Source organism: Tachyglossus aculeatus (genome assembly GCF_015852505.1).
Source record: "Tachyglossus aculeatus isolate mTacAcu1 chromosome 12 unlocalized genomic scaffold, mTacAcu1.pri SUPER_6_unloc_1, whole genome shotgun sequence".
NCBI lineage: Eukaryota > Metazoa > Chordata > Mammalia > Monotremata > Tachyglossidae > Tachyglossus > Tachyglossus aculeatus.
The window spans coordinates 528,093-546,528 of record NW_024044828.1 but is presented as its reverse complement, the minus strand read 5'-3'; the positions used below and the strand labels follow the sequence as shown (position 1 = coordinate 546,528).

The 18,436-nt window shown below is 47.4% G+C and overlaps 1 protein-coding gene across 1 annotated transcript in view; it reads right to left on the bottom strand.

Moving 5' to 3' along the window:
• The window catches only part of STARD9 (StAR related lipid transfer domain containing 9), a 108,511-nt gene that overhangs the window by 33,251 nt on the left and 56,824 nt on the right, over positions 1 to 18,436 (bottom strand). The window contains 6 exon segments of the mRNA XM_038740893.1: positions 3,562 to 3,741; positions 12,621 to 12,692; positions 13,201 to 13,278; positions 16,735 to 16,832; positions 17,184 to 17,366; positions 17,925 to 18,022. Of these exon segments, the coding sequence (XP_038596821.1) occupies positions 3,562 to 3,741; positions 12,621 to 12,692; positions 13,201 to 13,278; positions 16,735 to 16,832; positions 17,184 to 17,366; positions 17,925 to 18,022 (709 nt within the window).

The following is an 18,436-nucleotide window of genomic DNA, read 5'->3' as shown; positions in this document are numbered from 1 at the left end:
CATCTATCGCCACTCCAGTTAGCTCCATTATCGACCACCCACCAGGCCCCACCTCCAACTTTCTAAGCTTTTTGGATCCCTTTTCACGTTCCTTCTCTTTCTCCATCCCTACATGGATCCTCAGGAACTTCAACATCCACATGAAGGTTCCCAGTGACCTTTCTGCTTCCTCTCACTCACCAACTCCTCTGACCTCCTGCTCCATCCCACCTCATTCACTCACCACCTTGGTTAAAACGTCGATCTCACCCTATTTGCTGTGAAATCTCCAACCTCATCTACCTCTCCCCTTTCCAGTCAACTCTTCACTCTGCTGCCCAGATCACTGGTCTGAACAAATGTTCATTTCATGTCTCCCCACTCCTCAAAAATTTCCAATGGTTTACCATCTAATTCCACATCAAAAGACTCCTTAGCATTAGTTTTATCTCACTGCTTTCCTACTACACTCCAATGCACATACTGTGCTCCTCTAAAGCCAACCTACTCTTTGTACCTTAATTTCAATTCTCTCAATGCCGAACCATCAGTCAGTCAAACGTATTTGACTGCTTATTGTGTGCAGAATGCTATACTAAGCGTTTGGGAGAGTACAATACAACAATAAACAGACACATTCCCTGCCCGCAACAAGCTAGTTCCCTCCCCTTTCATAACTGACCATAATCCACCACTCTCCTCACGTACAATTATATCTCCATGAGGCTTTGAGGAACGGAAAGGAATCTGCCCTCCCCTCTGCATCAACTACATATTTGTTATACACCTCATGAGCACTTTGATCCCACCCCACTTTTGTAAATATCCTTATACTCTACTACTTGCCCTTTCTCTAATTTATTTTAATGTCTGCAATATTGTAATATGTAATATTTTAATGTAATGTAATAATGTAATATTTTAGTATTCTATTTATTTTACTTGTTTATTTACTTTATTTATTTTACTTGTACATATTTACTATTCTATTTATTTTGTTAAAGTGGTGCATCTAGCTTTATTTCTATTTGTTCTGATGACTTGACACCTGTCCACATATTTTGTTTTATTGTCTGTCACTCCCTTCTAGACTGTGAGCCCGTTGTTGGGTAGGAATCATCTCTACATATTGCCTTGTACTTCCCAAGAGCTTAGTACAGTGCACTGCACACAGTAAGCGCTCAATAAATACGACAATGAATGAATGAATTAATTAATGTCTGTTTGCCCTTGTAGACTGTAAGCTGCTTGTGGGCTGGGAAAATGTTTACCAACTCTGTTGTAGAGTACTTTCCCAAATACCTAGCTCAGTGCTCTGCACACAGTAAGCACTCTAAAAATACTACTGATCAATGAACGATAAACGGCTCCCCAAGATGATCTTTTATGGAAATGTATCGACGTAGCCCGCTCCAGAGGTGGCCGGAGGGAAAAGGTACAGAGACATGGTGAAGGCCAACCTTACAACATGCTCAACTGACCCCGGGGCTTGGTAACTTGCAGCCTGAGATAGGTCCGCACCATTGCACTACCCCAAAACTTTAATGCACTACCCTTCACATGCAGATCGTGCCTCACCCGTTGGCCTATGTGCACATCTCTGGGAAGCATCACGGCATAGCGGATAGAGCCCAGGCCTGAGAGTTGGAAAGTCATGGGTTCTAATCCTGGCTCTGCCACTTGTCTGCTGTGTGGCCTTTGGCACGTAACTTAACTTCTCTGTGCCTAGTTACCTCATCTGTAAAATGGGGATTAAGACTGTGAGCCCCACGTGGGACAGGGACTGTTTCCAACCTGATTTGCTTGTATGCCTAGTAAAGTGCCTGGCACTTGGTAAGTGCTTAACAAATACCATAATAATTATTATTATCTCGCAACCCATTGGAAGGGTCAGAGCTGAGCCTTGTCTGTTGTTTATGACTGGAGATCCCAGCCATCCTCAAGCACAGTAACTGGCCCAGAACTGTTTTCCTTCAGCTTGGGCAGTGCTGGAAGCTTGCCTTCTCTGACCCTGAGGGTATCTCTCCTCCAGGGACTCCACGCAGATCACTCCCTGGTAAGCACCCCAGATCAGGATAAGCCAGGTAGAGGGTATATCTGGCATTGGCATCAGATGGGGCCGTTCTAACCTGGGTTTCAAGAGTGTCAGCGAGGTTTTCCACAGAGCAAAGGAACAAGGCAGGCTCTGCCCCCACCAGATTCCTTGCCTGCTTAGAGCATCAGGAGGAGCAAAAGAAAAGCTCTAAAGCCGGGTTAGCTCTGCAGCGTGGCTCAGTGGCAAGAGCACGGGCTTTGGAGTCAGAGTTCATGGGTTCAAATCCCAGCTCTGCCAATTGTCATCTGTGTGACTTTGGGCAAGTCACTTAACTTCTCTATGTCTCAGTTACCTCATCTGTAAAATGGGGATTAAGATTGTGAGCCCGCCATGGGACAGCCTAATCACCTTGTAATCTCCCCAGTGCTTAGAACAGCGCTTTGCACATAGTAAGTGCTTAATAAATGCCATTTTTTTCCCAAACACTGCTGGGTACAGGTAGGGAAAACAAAGAGTGACTTTCGGGTGGCTAAGTGAACAGGGCTAAGCCAGGGCTAAGACCCCTGGCTCTTCTTCCCAGAGTCCAGAGAGGGGAAGAGACTTGGCTAATAATAACAATAATAATAATGACATTTATTAAGCTATTACTATGTGCAAAGCACTGGGGAGGTTACAAGGTGATCAGGTTGTCCCACATGGGGCTCACAGTCTTAATCCCCATTTTCCTGATGAGGGAACTGAGGCCCAGAGAAGTGAAGTGACTTGCCCAAAGTCACACAGCTGACAATTGGTGGAGCTGGGATTTGAACCCATGACCTCTGACTCAAAAGCCCGGGATCTTTCCACTGAGCCATGCTGCTTCTCCTGATCATTGAATGGGAGAGGTGAATTGAGGATAATACCAAGGTTATGAGCTTGTAAGATATGAAGGCTAGTGGTGACGCCTACAGTGACTAGAAGGTCTGGGAAGGGAAGATAAGGAGCTCTGTTTTAGACATGCTAAATTTGTGTTGAGAGCCCAGGGAGGGGAATTGGCTTGCCCAAGATCCCATGGTGTGTCAGCAGCTGAGCTAGGGAGGGAGCCAGGAGTCCTTAAATTCAAACCACCACTCCCAACCAAGGTCCCTCTCGCAGTATCAACCCAGCCTGCTCGAAAGAAGCAGTGTGGCTCATGGGTTCAAATCCCAGCTTCGCCAATTGTCAGCTGTGTGACTTTGGGCAAGTCACTTAACTTCTCTGAGCCTCAGTTACCTCATCTGTAAAGTGGGGATTAAGACTGTGAGCCCCCCATGGGACGACCTGATCACCTTGTAACCTCCCCAGTGCTTAGAACAGTGCTTTGCACATATTAAGTGCTTAATAAATGCCATTATTATTTAGTACAAAAGCGGACAGTCCAGGTTTGCGGCATCAGGGACCATGTTGACATGCATATTTTGAAGCCAGAGACTCCTGGTCATCAGGCTCTGACCTTTCCCTCCTGGCCACTTAGGCCAGAGAGATGGATAGAGCCTTGCACTCCCAGGGCACCTATTTCTAGTCCTCACCCTAAGGCGATAGAGCACGACTCCTGGGCTGAGCACGTCACTATCCAAGGCTAGCAGGTGGGGCAGGCTGGAGTCCGTGGCTTCCCCCGCCTTTTCCATGATCCCATCCAATTTGTACTGCTTCAGGAGCATGTCCCAAGAACTCCACTTCTCAGCCCAGTCTTGGGTCAGGTGACCTGTCTGCAGAGATACACACAGAGAGGAGTTAGATTTAGAGAAACAGTACGACCAGCCTGGCTGTATTTGTCTCCTGCTGATCTATGATAATAATAATATTTGCTAAGTGTCAGTCAGTCCGTCTCGTATTTATTGAGCGCTTACTGTGTCCAAAGCACTATACTAAGTGCTTGGAAGAGTACAACAACAAACTGACACATTCCCTGTCCACAATGAGCATAGTGAAGCAGCCTGGCTCAGTGGAAAGATCACAGGCTTTGGAGTCAGGGCTCATGGGTTCGAATCCTGGCTCTGCTAATTGTCAGCTGTGTGACTGGGCAAGTCACTTAACTTCTCTGGGCCTCAGTGACCTCATTTGGAAAATGGAGATTAAGACTGTGAGCCCCCCGTGGGACAACCTGATCTAACTCTAACCTCCCCAGTGCTTAGAACAGTGCTTTGCACATAGTAAGCGCTTAATTAATGCCATTATTATTTATTATTATTATTAGAATCTAGAGGGGGAGACGAACACGCCCTACCTCCTTCCCCTCCCCACGGCACCTGCATATATGTTTGTACAGATTTATTACTCTATTTATTTTACTTGTACATATTTACCATTCTATTTATTTTGTTAATGATGTGCGTCTAGCTTTATTTCTATTTATTCTGATGACTTGACACCGTCCACATGTTTTGTTTTGTTGTTTGTCTCCCCCTTCTAGACTGTGAGCCCGTTGTTGGGTAGGGACCGTCTCTATATGTTGCCAACTTGTACTTTCCAAGTGCATAGTACAGTGCTCTGCACACAGTAAGTGCTCAATAAATACGATTGAATGAATGAATTAATGGAAATATATAAACTGCAGATATATAACTAATATATATATAATATATACAATATATATATATCTATTATAGTCTATATATAGTCTATCTATTATAGTCTATATATATAATTGCAGATATATATAGACTAAGTGCTTTGGGGGTGGTGAATAAAGGGAGTAAGTCAGGGAGTGGGAAAAGAGGAAAGGAGGGCTTGTCCAGGGAAATCCTCTTGGAGGAGATGTGCCTTCAATAAGGCTTTGAACTGGGGGAGGGTAGTTGTCAGATATAAGGAGGGAGGGGATTCCCAGCTCCTCCAATTGTCAGCTGTGTGACTTTGGGCAAGTCACTTAATATCTCTGTGCCTCAGTTACCTCATCTGTAAAATGGGGATTAAGACTGTGAGCCCCACATGGGACAACCTGATCACCTTGTATCCTCTCCAGTGCTTAGAACAGGGCTTTGTACATAGTAAGTGCTTAACAAATGCCATCATTATTATTATTACTATTATTATTCCAGGCCAGAGGCAGTATGTTTGTACCAAGAACTGTACTAGGTGCTGGGATAGGTGTAAGAAAACCAGGTAGGACATAGGGCTCACAGTCAATGGGGGAGGAAAAAAGGTATTTAATCTCCATTTTACAGATGAGAAAACTGAGGCGCAGAGAAGTTTAAGTGACTTTCATACAGTCACGCAGCAAGCAATTGCCAGGTCTGGGATGAGAGTCCAGCTATCTTAACTCCCAGGCCTGTGGTCTTTCAACTAGTCCATGCTGCTAGCCAAGCTTTAAGGTCTCCCACCACTGCAGCCCTGAGAAAGCCCACGGGCCTCCCCAGCCTGGGTTGGAGCAATGAATCAGGAAGCCTGTCACTAGTGACTCCTCATGTCCTCGTGGTTTATTTCCTGTTCCTTACCCTAGCCCTGCAACAAGCCAATACTCAGGGGCCTCGTTGAGAGAGCACAGTCTGGGAATCAAGGGACCTGGGTCCTAATCCTGTCTCCGCCACTTGCCTGATGTGTGACTTTAGGCAAGTCACTTTACTTCTCCACACCTTAATTTTCTAATCTGTAAAATGGAAATTCAATATCTATTCTCTCAGACGGCGAGCAACCGTGTGGGACAGGGATTGGGTCTGACATGATTAACTTGTATCTACCGCAGAATTTAGTACAGCACTTAACATATACTGTAAATTAAAAAGAATAATAGAATAATAAAACACTCTGTCCTGCCCTGTCCCTCTTCCTCTTGAAGCTCCAATATCCCTTCTAGACTGTAAGTCCGGTGTGGACAGGGTTTGTCTCTATTGCTGAACTGTACTTTCCAAGCACTTTAGCACAGTGCTCTGCACACAGTAAGCGCTCAATAAATATGACTGATTGAATGAATGAGTGAATCAGCTCCAGTGCCAGCTCCTGGAACTCGGAGTGGCAGGGAAAGAAAATCAGTTGCTTTCTCAAACTTGGCCAGGAGATTCCCTTCTTCCAGGCAACAGAGTGGAGCAGAGAACAGAGGCATTGTGGAGGTGGGTGGAAGGAAGGGAAAGGGAATCTCAGAATTGTAGAATCTTGGACTTCAAGGGGCCAATTTGTCCTTCCCTTGTCTCTGGGCAAGACCACTCTACCCACCAGAAAACCAGACTCTCCTGTTTTAAACAACTCCCAGAGAAATGCCCTCTCCAGCCTCTCCTTCGTAACTCACCATAATGCCCAACGTTCTTCTCCTTTAGAAAACACAGGTGCCCATGAGCGGCCCTTATCGTTGTGCTTCCCAGGACTCCGAAAGCCACGGATCCAGGACCACCATGACCTGGGCCCAACCCCCTTCCTTATGGCTTCAGGGGTCCTGGGATACATGAGCTCTTGGAACTATGTGGGAGGCCATCTTTGTTGTTCCGGGAGAGCAACAACCGAGGCAAGAAAATGGGCACTGCTAGGCCTGGACTGTGGGATATCCCTACCTGCCATTTAAATGATAATAATAATAGTGGCATTTATTAAGCACTTACTATGGGCAAAGCACTGTTCTAAGCACTGGGGAGGTTACAAGGTGATCAAGTTCTCCCACGGGGGCTCACAGTCTTCATCCCCATTTTACAGATAAGGTCACTGAGGCCCAGAGAAGTGAAGTGACTTGCCCAGAGTCTCACAGCTGACAAGTGGCGGAGCCGGGATTTGAACCCATGACCTCTGACTCCGAAACCCGGGTTCTTTCCACTGAGCCGCGCTGCATTTTGCTTTCAGACCTTTTTTTAAATGGTATTTATTAGGTGCTTAAGCTTACTATGGCATTTATCAAGTGCTTTACAGTCCTATTAAGCACTGTTCTAAGCACTGGGTAGATCTGGATAGATAGAAGTTAATCGGGTCAGACACGGTCCCTGTCCCACATGAAGTTCAGGATCTAATAATAATAATAATAATGGCATTTGTCAAGTGCTTACTATGTGCAAAGCACTCTTCTAAGCGCTGGGAAGGATACAAGGTGATCAGGTTGTCCCACATGGGGCTCACAGTCTTCATCCCCATTTTAAAGATGAGGGAACTGAGGCACAGAGGAGTTAAGTGACTTGCCCAAAGTCACACGGCTGACAAGTGGCGAAGCTGGGATTAGAACCCACAACCTCTGACTCCCAAGCCTGGGCTCTCTCCACTGAGCCACACTGCAGGAAGGAGAAGAAAGATTGAATCCCTGTTTTACAGATTAAACTGAAGCACATTGAAGTGACTTGCCCACATAGTAGGCAAGTGGTGGGCTCAGGATTAGAACCCAGATCCTCGCATTTCCAAGCCTGTGTCCTTTCCATTAGGTTATGCTGCTTCTCTGGCCTAGCACTGTTCAGCGTAAGTGCAGGAACCCAGAACAGGTCATCGTAGTGCGGCTCACTGTTGCATCCAGGACTCCCATTGCATTCAGACAGGACACAGGCCACCCTCCCCCTCCCCCGGTGCCAGCCCCCCATCAACTCACTCACATCCAACTCTTCCGCACCCCTCACACCATCTCCCATCCCCGAAAACTTCCACTACAGTCTCATTCAAGTGCAGTCTATGGAACTCTCACTCCATTATGGGAAAGCGTCCCTTCATCCTCAACCAGTTCCTCACCCAGTCACTGCTCCTCCTTGCCATTACTGAAAGCTGGCTCTCCCCAGATGATACAGTCTCCCCTGCTGCTCTCCTTAGAGGGAGGCTCATCTTCGCCCATTCCCCGAGACTCAGTGGGAAAGGGGAGGAGTGGGCCTCCCTCTTGCTCCCCAATGCTGCTGCTTTCCCGCTATTCCATCCATTCCTTTCTTTCCTTTGAAATCCATATCATTCGTCTCTCCCACCCACTCCAGATACTAGTCACGGTCATCTAACGCCGCCCCCACCCCCACCCCCTCCAGGCCCCAATCTCCAACTTTTAGAATCATTTTGATCCCTTTTTCACATTTCTTCTTTCTCCATTCCTAAGAGAGCAGCGTGGCTCAATGGAAAGAGCACCAGCTTGGGAGTCAGAGGTCATGGGTTCAAATCCCAGCTCCACCAATTGTCAGCTGTGCGACCTTGGGCAAGTCACTTAACTTCTCTGGGACTCAGTTCCCTCATCTGTAAAATGGGGATTAAGACTGTGAGTCCCATGTGGAACAACCTGATCACCTTGTATCCCCCCAGAGCTTAGAACGGTGCTTTGCACATAGTAAGCGCTTAACAAATGCCATCTTTATTATTATTATTATCCTTGGGGACTTCAATATCCACATAGGTGTTCCTGACAACCCTCCTGCTGCCCGCTTTCTGTCGCTCCTCAGTCATTCGGTCAATCATATTTATATAGTACTTATTGTGTGCGGAGCCCCTTCTTCAACTCTCCCATCTTTCCAGCATTCTCTGGAGAGACCTCCTGCTTTCTTTCAAAATCCTGAGCCCGTTGTTGGGTAGGATCTCTATCTGTTGCCGAACTGTACTTTCCAAGTGCTTGGTACAATGCTCTGCACATAGTACATGCTCAATAAATACGATTGAGTGAAAATCCACCTCCTCTTCTGATCCCCTTCCTTCGCATCTTATCATACCACTCGCCGCCTCTCTTCATCCCTCCCTGACGGCCATCTTCAAATGTTTGCTCTCCAATGACTTTTTCCCCACTGCTTTCAAACATACTCATGTCTCCCCATCCTAATAAAACTCTCCCTTGACCCTATGACTCTCTCCAGATATCACCTCATCTCTCTCCAACTATTCCTAGCCAAATTCCTTGAATGAGTTGTCTACACCTGCTGTCTCCAGTTCCTCTCTTCCAATTCTCTCCTGGGCCCTCTCCAATTAGGCTTCTGCCTCCTTCACTCCACAGAAACAGCTTTCGCTATGTTCACCAGTGACCTCCATCTTGCCAAATCCAATGGCCTCTACTCCATCCTAATCCTCCTTGACTACTCAGCTGCCCATGACACTGTCAATCCATCCCCTTCACTTGGAAGCGTTATCCCACCTTGGCTTCACTGACACTGCCCCCTCCCTTGGTTCTCCTCCACTTGGTTCTCTGGCCACTCATTCTTGGTCTTTTTCGCAGGCTCCTCCTCTGCCTCCCATCTGCCTCCCAACTGTGCGAGTACCTTAGGACTTGGGTTTGGGTTCCCTTCTATTCTCCACTCCCTTGGAAAACTCATTCACTCCCATCACTTCAACTACCACATTTATGCAGATGATTCCCAAATCCTGATCTCCAGCCCTGATATCTTTCCTTCTCTGCAGTCTCACATTTCCTCATGCCGTCAGGACACCTCTACTTTGATGTCCCAAGGACACCTCACACTTAACATGTTCAAAACAGAATTCCTTATCTTCCCTTCCAAACCCCGTCCTCCCCTGACTTTCCCATCACTGTGGACTACCATCCTTCTTGTCTCAGAAGCCCACAACCTTGGCACTATCCTTGACTTATCTCTCTCATTCAACCTACATATTCACACATTTAATCCGCATATTCAACATGTCACTAAATCCTCACAACATTGCTAAAATCTGCCCTTTCCTCTCCATCTACAGTGTTAATCCAAGCATTTATCCTATCCTGCCTTGATTACTTTTCAGCCTGCTCGCTAACCTCCCTTCTTCTTGTCTCTTCACACTTCAGACCATAGTTCGCTCTGGTGCCCAGATCATTTTTCTACAAAACCGTTCAATCCACATTTCCCCACTACTCAAGAACCTCCAGTGGTTGCCCATCCACCTCTGCATCAAACAGAAACTCCTTACAATTGGCTTTAAAGCACTTACTTACCCTGCCCCCTCCTCCTTTACCTCGCTGCTCTCCTACTACAATCCAGGCCATATACTTCACTCCTCTAATACTAGCCCACTCACTGTACCTTCATATCATCTTTTTTTGCTGCCAACCTCTCACCTGTGTCCTGCCTCTGGCTTGGAACACCCTCCCTCCAACAATCACCTTCCAAGTCTTATTGAAGGCACATCTCCTCCAAGAGGTCTTCCCTCATTTTCCCTTCTTCCACTCCCTTCTGTGTCAACCCTTGCACTTGGATTTGCTCTTTATTCACCCCTCCCTCAGCTTCACAGCACTTATGTACATAATCATAATTTAAAAATTAGTACAGTGCTTTGCACACAGTAAGCGCTCAATAAATACGATTAAATGAATGAATGAATGAATGAATGAATAATTTATTTATGCCTGTCTCTAGACTGTAAGCTCATCTGGGGCAGGGAATGTGTCTACCAAATCTGTTATTTCATACTCCCTCAAACATCATCATCATCATCATCATCAATTGTATTTATTGAGCGCTTACTGTGTGCAGAGCACTGTACTAAGTGCTTGGGAAGTACAAGTTGGCAACATATAGAGACAGTCCCTACCCAACAGTGGGCTCACAGTCTAAAAGTCACAGTCTAAAAGTACTAAGTGTACTAAAACACTTAGTACAGTGCTCTGCACTTAGTAAGTGCTCAATGAATAACAATAATAATGATAATAATGAAGGGCTTACTATGTGTCGAACACTGTTCTAAGCACTGGGGTAAATATAAGCTAAGACGGTTGGGCACAGTCCCTATCCTACATGGGACTCACAGTCTTAATTTTACAGGTGAAGTAACTGAGGCACCAAGAAGTTAAATGACTTGCCCAAGGTTACACAACAGACAAATTACACCTGTCTACATGTTTTGTTTTGTTGTCTGTCTCCCCCTTCTAGACTGTGAGCCCGTTGCTGGATAGAGACCGTCTCTATATGTTGCCGACTTGTACTTCCCAAGCGCTTAGTACAGTGCTCTGCACAGGGTAAGCGCTCAATAAATATGATTGAATGACTGAAATGGTGGAGCCGGCATTAGAACCCAGGTCCTACTGACTCCCAAGGCCCGTGTTCTATCCATTAGGCCATGTTTCTTCCCTAAATATGATTTACTGATCTGTTGATTGAGTAGGGGAGATTCAGGGCCCATGGCTGGGAAAGGCTCCCATCCACCTCTTGGGCAAGAAGGCAGCCAACACTGTTGGCCTCATTCCCCTTGGGGTCAGGCTCCACTAGCCCCTTCCTCCCAAATTCCCACCAACAAGGCCAATCTGAGGAGTGTTCAACCACTTCACGGCTCCCCACCACCCAGAGAGCGGGGTGTAGCTCTCCCCTTCCCCTTGTTCTCCCCGGGTTTGGAAAACATCACCCTAAGGGCACCGGGGTTGGATAGCCATGGAATAGGACCTTGTCCACAGGACCATGACACACATTCTGATGACAATGAAGAAGATCACTAAATCTCCTAAGGGAGTATCTTTGGGCCCAGTAGATTCATTCAATCAATTGTATTTATTGAGCGCTTACTGTGTGCAAAGCACTGTACTAAGCTCTTGGGAAGTACAAGTCAGCGACATATTGAGACGCTCCCTACCCAACAACAGGCTCACAGTCTAGAAGGGGGAGACAGACAACCAAACAAAACACGTAGACAGGTATTAAAATCATCAGAATAAATAGAATTACAGCTATATGCACATCATTAACAAAATAAATATGTACAAGTAAAATAAATAGAGTAATAAATCTGTACAAATATATATATATAAGTGCTGTGGGGAGGGGAAGGAGGTAGGGCAGGGGGGATGGGGAGGAGGAGAGGAAAAAGGGGGCTCAGTCTGGGAAGGAATCCAGTAGGGAACCTGAGGCCCACCCCTCCTATAGCTAGGATGGCCACTGGGATACCAGACATTACAATGTGTTGATTATTATTATTATTGTTATTTGTTAAGCGTTTACTATGTGTCAAGCACTGTTCTAAGTGATGGGATGTCTGTCTCCCCCTCTAGACTGTAAGCTCGTTGCAGACGGGGAACGTATCTGCTAATTCTGTTGCATTGTACTCTCCCAAGTGCTTAGTACAGTGCTCTGCACACAGTAAGCATTCAAAATACAAAATTGATTGATTGGGACAGATACAAGTTAACCACAGCAAAGTGATGTCACGTGCTCCATTTTGCAAAGTCTACCAACCTCACCTGGACTTCAAACTTTTGTTCATTCATTCATTCAATAGGATTTATAGAAAGCTTACTGTGCGCAGAGCACTGTATTAAGCGCTTGGAGGGTACAATACAGCAATAAAGAGAGATGATCCCTGCCCACAACGGGCTCACAGGCAGGGGATCCCTAGGGCCCCAATGGCTCAAGAGTCATTGTGCTTCCAACCCAGGTCCGGATCAACACGGGACAGAACTCAGTGGCAGGAGCGTGACAGATGAGGGGTGGACATAGAGGGGGCTGGAACCTTAAAAACAAAATACTAGAAATACGGACATCTAGTGCCCAAACCATACTGGATAGGGGACAGACCGGCTGAAAAATGGACTGTCTGGGTGAAAACAGGACAAATGCCCACCTTAAACATAGCCCATTTAGTCCACTGCCCTTCCCTCTGTGGCTTGGCCCACAGTTGCAGGTGGTGGAAGAAATCAGCTAAAGGTGCCGAGGTGTATGCGCCTGCCCAATCTTGGGAGACAGAAAATGAGCTAGGAGCTCACTGAGTACTCCACACCCAATCAAATACACACAATCCATAGTACACTCACTTGTAACTCATTCTGGAGAACCAGCGCAGCCATGCTTCTGTTCCTGCCATTGCTCAGGGGACTGAAGTTCTTCTAGACAAGAGAAGGACACGAGGTGCTCAGTCTCTAGTAGCCTGAGGGGAGTCCATTTGCCTTCTAGGGATCATAATGAGGGAAAGAACTGGGGATTCCTAACCAAACCCCAAGGGAAGGAGAGGAGCAGAACTGATCTTGCTAGATGCAACTCTGACTATTGTGGACTTAGGGAAAGACAGTACAGGCAGAAGTCTGACCAGGAGGATCTCCTCCCCGTGACAGTATTTCTGGACTCCATAGAAGGGGCCCTGCCCCCCTCAGAAAGCCCCCACCCTCTCTGCCACTGCTCTCAGGCAAGTTGGTCCACATAAGAGTACAAGTCTACTGCTAGCATTGACAGTGCAGAGAGGATCAGTTTACTCCTCAGCCTCCATTCCTCCACCCATTCCTGGCTTCCAGGAACCTGGAGTCAAACCACGGGAACAGGCCCGCTGAGCCCAACCCTTCTCCATTCCAGAGGTAGAGGTGGGCTTCGAGGGGGAGTACCGGAGGACTGGCCACGCACCATTTCCAAACTCAACAGCATTGTCTTCAGGCAGTGGATCTCCTTGCGCAGCTCTCTGATCAGTTTCACATTTGCATCCTGAAACATGAAGAGTCAATGGCTTCTCTAGGGATTGGGAGTCATCAATCAATCAATCCATTTTTTTTGCGTGCTTACTCTATGCAGAGCACAGTACCGACCACTTGGGAGAATACAACAGGACAGTCCCCTACCCACAAGTCATTAGGGGACTTGTCCAATCACAGTAGCAAGCGACAAGGAGTTCGTTAAATATTTCCTTCCAGATTAGCTGCCTGATCTCTTCCCTGCCCGGGTCCTGCTATACAATAAAATAAGAATCGCAAAACGCCAACTCAACTTCGAGGAAACAACAGTGAACAAAGACAGTAAATTGTTCTTTCTGAGCAATTCCACCAAGTCAGTGATAGGCTAATTCAAGGAAGGAAAGTCCCAGGCGGCACATCAACTGGAAGGGTTGGGTGGGAAGGAGGGAGGAGAGAGAAAGTTTGGAAGCCAGCCTGGAGGAATGGATTTCACCAGCACTGGGGCTGGGGGATGTCCTGAGAGCAATCAGTCAATCTTAGTTATTGAGCACTTACCATGTGCAGAGCGCTGTACTAAGCACTTGAGAGGATATAACAGAATTAGCCCACGTGTTTCCCACCCATAATAGGCTTACAGTCCAGAAGGGGAGACAGACATTAAAATGAATAATTTACAATATATAATTTAAAGATATGTACTTAAGTGTTGTGGGGTTGGGGTGGAAAGAATATCAAGTGTCCAAAGGTCACAGAGTGAAGTGATGGTAGATAATAATAATAATAATGGCATTTATTAAGCACTTACTATGTGCAAAGCACTGTTCTAAGCTCTGGGGAGGTTACAAGGTGATCAGGTTATCCCACGTGGTGCTCACAGTCTTCATCTCCATTTTACAGATGAGGTCACTGAGGCCCAGAGAAGTGAAGTGACTTGCCCAAAGTCACACAGCTGACAATTGGCAGAGCCGGGGTTTGAACCCATGACCTCTGACTCCAAAGCCCGTGCTCTTTTCACTGAACCACTCTGCTTCTCTACTATGATGATGATGATAGATAATGGTAGATGATCATAGATGATTGCAGAAGGGAGAGGGACCTGGGGAAAAGAAGGCATCTCGCAGGAGATGTGACCTTAGTAAGGCTTTGAAGGTGGAGAGAGTGGTGAGCTGGTGTATATGGAAGGGGAGAGAGTTCTGGGCCAGCAGGATGACCTGGGAAAGGGGTTGGCCGCAAGACAGACCAATGCTGGTGCTAGAGGAGTTGAGTGTGTGGACTGGGCTGTAGTAGCAGATTAGTGAGATGAGATGGGGTTGGGCAAGCTGATTGAATGCTTTAAAGCCAACGGTAAGGCGTTTCTGTTTGATGCAGAGGTGGATGGGCAGCCACTGGAGGTTCTTGAGGAGTGGGGAAATGTGAACTGAATGTTTTTGTTGATAAATGATTCATGCAGCAGAGTGAAGTATGCATTGGAGTGGGGAGAGAGAGGAGACCAGGAGGTCACTGAGGAGACAGATGCAGTAGCCTAGGTGGGAGAGGATAAGTGCTTGGCTCAGCAAGGTAGAAGAAGAGAAGCAGTGTGGCCTACTGGAAACAGCATGGCTTTGGGAGTCAGAGGCCGTGGGTCCTAGTCCTGCCTCTGCCACTTGTCTGCTGTGTGACCTTGGGCAAGCCACTGCTGTGCCTCAGTTACCTCATCTGTAAAATGGGGATTAAGACTGTGAGTACCATGTGGGACAACCCGATTCCTTATATAATAACAATGATGGCATTTATTAAGCGCTTACTCTGTGCAAAGTACTGTTCTAAGTGCTGGGGAGGTTACAACGTGATCAGGTTGTCCCACGGGGGGCTCACAGTCTTAATCCCATTTTACAGATGAGGCAACTGAGGCACAGAGAAGTTAAGTGACTTGCCCAAAGTCACACAGCTGACAATTGGCAGAGCTGAGATTTGAACCCATGACCTCTGACTCCAAAGCCCAGGATCTTTCCACTGGTTATATGTATCCCAGTGTTTAGAACTGGGATTTGTAAGCACTTGACACGTACCATAATTATTATCATTAGTAGTAGTAGTAGTAATAGTAGTTCAGATGGAGAGGAAAGGGCAGATTTCAGCATTGTTATGATGGTAGAACTGACAGGATTTGGTGACAGGTCGAATATGTGGGTGGAATGAGAGAGATGAGTCAAGGGCAGTGCCAAGGTTACGGGCTTGTGAGATAAGGAAGACAGTGGTGTTGTCTACAGTGATGGGAAAGGGTCTATAAGAGTTTGGGTGGGAAGATAAAGAGTTCAGTTTTGGACATATTTAATTTGAGGTGTCGGCAGGACTACCAAGTAAATATATCTTGAAGGCAGGAGGAAATGTGAGATTGCAGGGAAGGAGTGAGCTCAGGGCCAGAGATGTAGATTTGGGAATCATCTGCGGAGAGATGGTAATTGAAGCCGTGGGAGTGAATGAGTTCTCCAAGGGAGTGGGTGTAGAGGGAGAATAGAAGGGGACCTAGAACTGAGCCTTCAGGGACCCCATTGTCAGAGGTTGGGAGGCAGCGAGGAGCCAGCAAAAGAGACTGAGAAGGAGCAGTCAGAAAGATAGGACAGTGTCAGTGAATCCAAGGTTGAGTAACGCTTCAAGGAGAAGGGGGTGTTCTACGGTGTCAAAGGCAGCTTGACACAGACCTCAGTTGAGAGGTTTGAGAGGTCTGAGAGGATTAAGATGGAGTAAAGGCCATCAGATTTGGAGAGGAGATGGTTTACCGGTTACCTTAGGACTGTTTCTATGGCAGAAGCCAGATCGCAGGGGAATCTAGAAGAGAATTGGAGAATAGGAAGTGGAGATAGCAGGTGTAAACAACTCTCTCAATAAGTTTGGAGAGAAATGGTAGGAGGGAGATGGGGCAATAACTGGACAAGGGAGGATTTTTTTCAGGTTAGGGGATATATTTACCTTGTAACCTCCCCAGTGCTTAGAACAGTGCCTTGCACATAGTAAGCACTTAGTAAATGCCATCATTATTATTATTATAGACAAGTTTGAAAGCAGTGGGCAGAAAGGAGATGGCAATCTCTGTGTGTAAACCAGAAGAAGAAAAGTCACAGGCAGAGAGGAGGGTCAAGGGTAAGCAGAGAGCTTTGGCAAGGTCGGGGCATGGCTCGACCAGTCCACCCACATCATTCATTCATTCATTCAATCGTATTTATTGAGCGCTTACTGTATGCAGAGCACTGTACTATACTGTACAATGTACTTGTACTGTACTGTACTTGTACTGTACTGTACAAGCACTGTACTTGTACTTCCCAAGCGCTTAGTACAGTGCTCTGCACACAGTAAGTGCTCAATAAATACGATTGATTGATTGACTGTACTAAGCGCTTGGGAAGTACAAGTTGGCAACATATAGAGACGGTCCCTACCCAACAGTGGGCTCACAGTCTACTACATCATAGTACCCAGCCAGGCATTGGCACTTGGGGGAGTGACTGACCTCATTCACCTGGGGCTGGTTAATGATGTTCTTGGCACTGGATGCGTATCTCAAGGTGCTTATGGTCTCTCGGTAACAGGAATGAGCAGGAGACACAGCTGAGGGGGTGAATAAAGAGACATTTACTCTGAAAGATCAAGGGCCACAAAAAGCACCTACCCAATCGGCTACTTTCAGCCAGCCTGTTCAGAGGTGCTGTAGCGAATTCGGTTCCACAGCCCCAAGCGCGTAGCGAAGGGCAGCAGGGGTGCAGAGCAGCAGGTGAGAGGGAAGTTGAGGATGCAGGAAGTGGTGATGCGAGGTAGGGGAGGAGTCAGTAAGGGGGCATCCAGGGCTGCGTGGAGAGTGGAGCATTTGGGGCAGTGAGGATGTAGTCAGGGGAAGGTACAGGTAAGGGAGGGTGGGAGCAGAGGCAGAGCATCTTCCGAGTTGCTAAGGCTCCAACTCACTGGCAACCATGATGGTTTGGGAGTTGCCCCCAAGGCTGTCCCTCAGCAGCCAGGTCAGTACTGAATCCCGGTAGGGGATGTATGGTTGCCTCTGGGTCGAACCCCTAACTTGGCCGGCCCCTGGCGAAGAGGTGGTGCTCTTGTTAGGCTCTCCCGTCCTGGCTGAGCTCTGGGAGTTCTGCGCTAGAAACATCCCAAGAAAGAAGGGTTACAGACGGACAGTTGAGGCCTCAATGAACCAACCAGCCTCAACTGCTCTGCTCGGCTCCAGTGCTCTCAAATATCTGGGGCTTGCACTTCAACTTCTGATCGGGTAGGGGCCCTCGAGACTCTAAGACGTCTGGCACTGGGCGGGTTGGGGGAAAGAAAGTGATGCAAAAAGATATCACTCTCCTCCCTACCCAGCTGCCACCTCCCCTTCCAGCCCCAGTGCAGCTGCGGCTCCTATTTCACCCTTCACCCTCCCGCATGCGCTCCAGAGGATGAGGTCAGGAGAGGGGGAGAGGAAGAGGAGGAAGGGGATCGACGTGCAGCAATCGGAGAGCAACCGGAAGGCCGCTGACCAAATCTGTACTCTAATGGGCTCCTCGAATGTCTCTCACATATGAGGTCGAAAACCCTAAGTGAGTTTTGAGTCTTCCAACAATGAGTTGCACGTTTTCCAGAAAGGACCTCTTAAGAGGTCTCTGGCCACAGAGAGCTGGGAGGCAGATGGGTCGCTCGAGACTGCCGGCCCCTTACCGAGGGTGGAGATGACGATACCCAGAGTCATCAGAGATTTGTTGATGCTGGCGCCCTCGATGAGTTGAGGTTTATGGGAGCTGGGGCTGGCTCTTTCACTGAAAAACACACCACGAGCCAGGGTGAGGGCATGGAAGGGCCCGGACGCCGAGCTGCCATTGGTGACCAGTCCTTGGGGACGGACCGACAGACGGGAGGAAAAGACATGCCTCCTGCCCTCCAACAGTATTCATCCCGTGATGGGGGTGGCTGGGTTGTTGGCCCAAAGAGGCCAACTTTCTAGATTGTTCCAGAAACAGCCCATACCTCAATTCTCAGTTGCTTCAGGGGCGAGCTCTGATCTAGGCCTAGGAACTGAGAAAGTCAGGACAGGGATTGACTTTCCCCACCAACCAGGTCCCACTGCCAACTTCTTTAACCATTTTGACCCCTTTCTCACCTTCCATCTCTCTTTTTCCATGCCTACTTGGATCCTTGGCAACTTCAACATCCACAAAGATTTACCCGGTGAC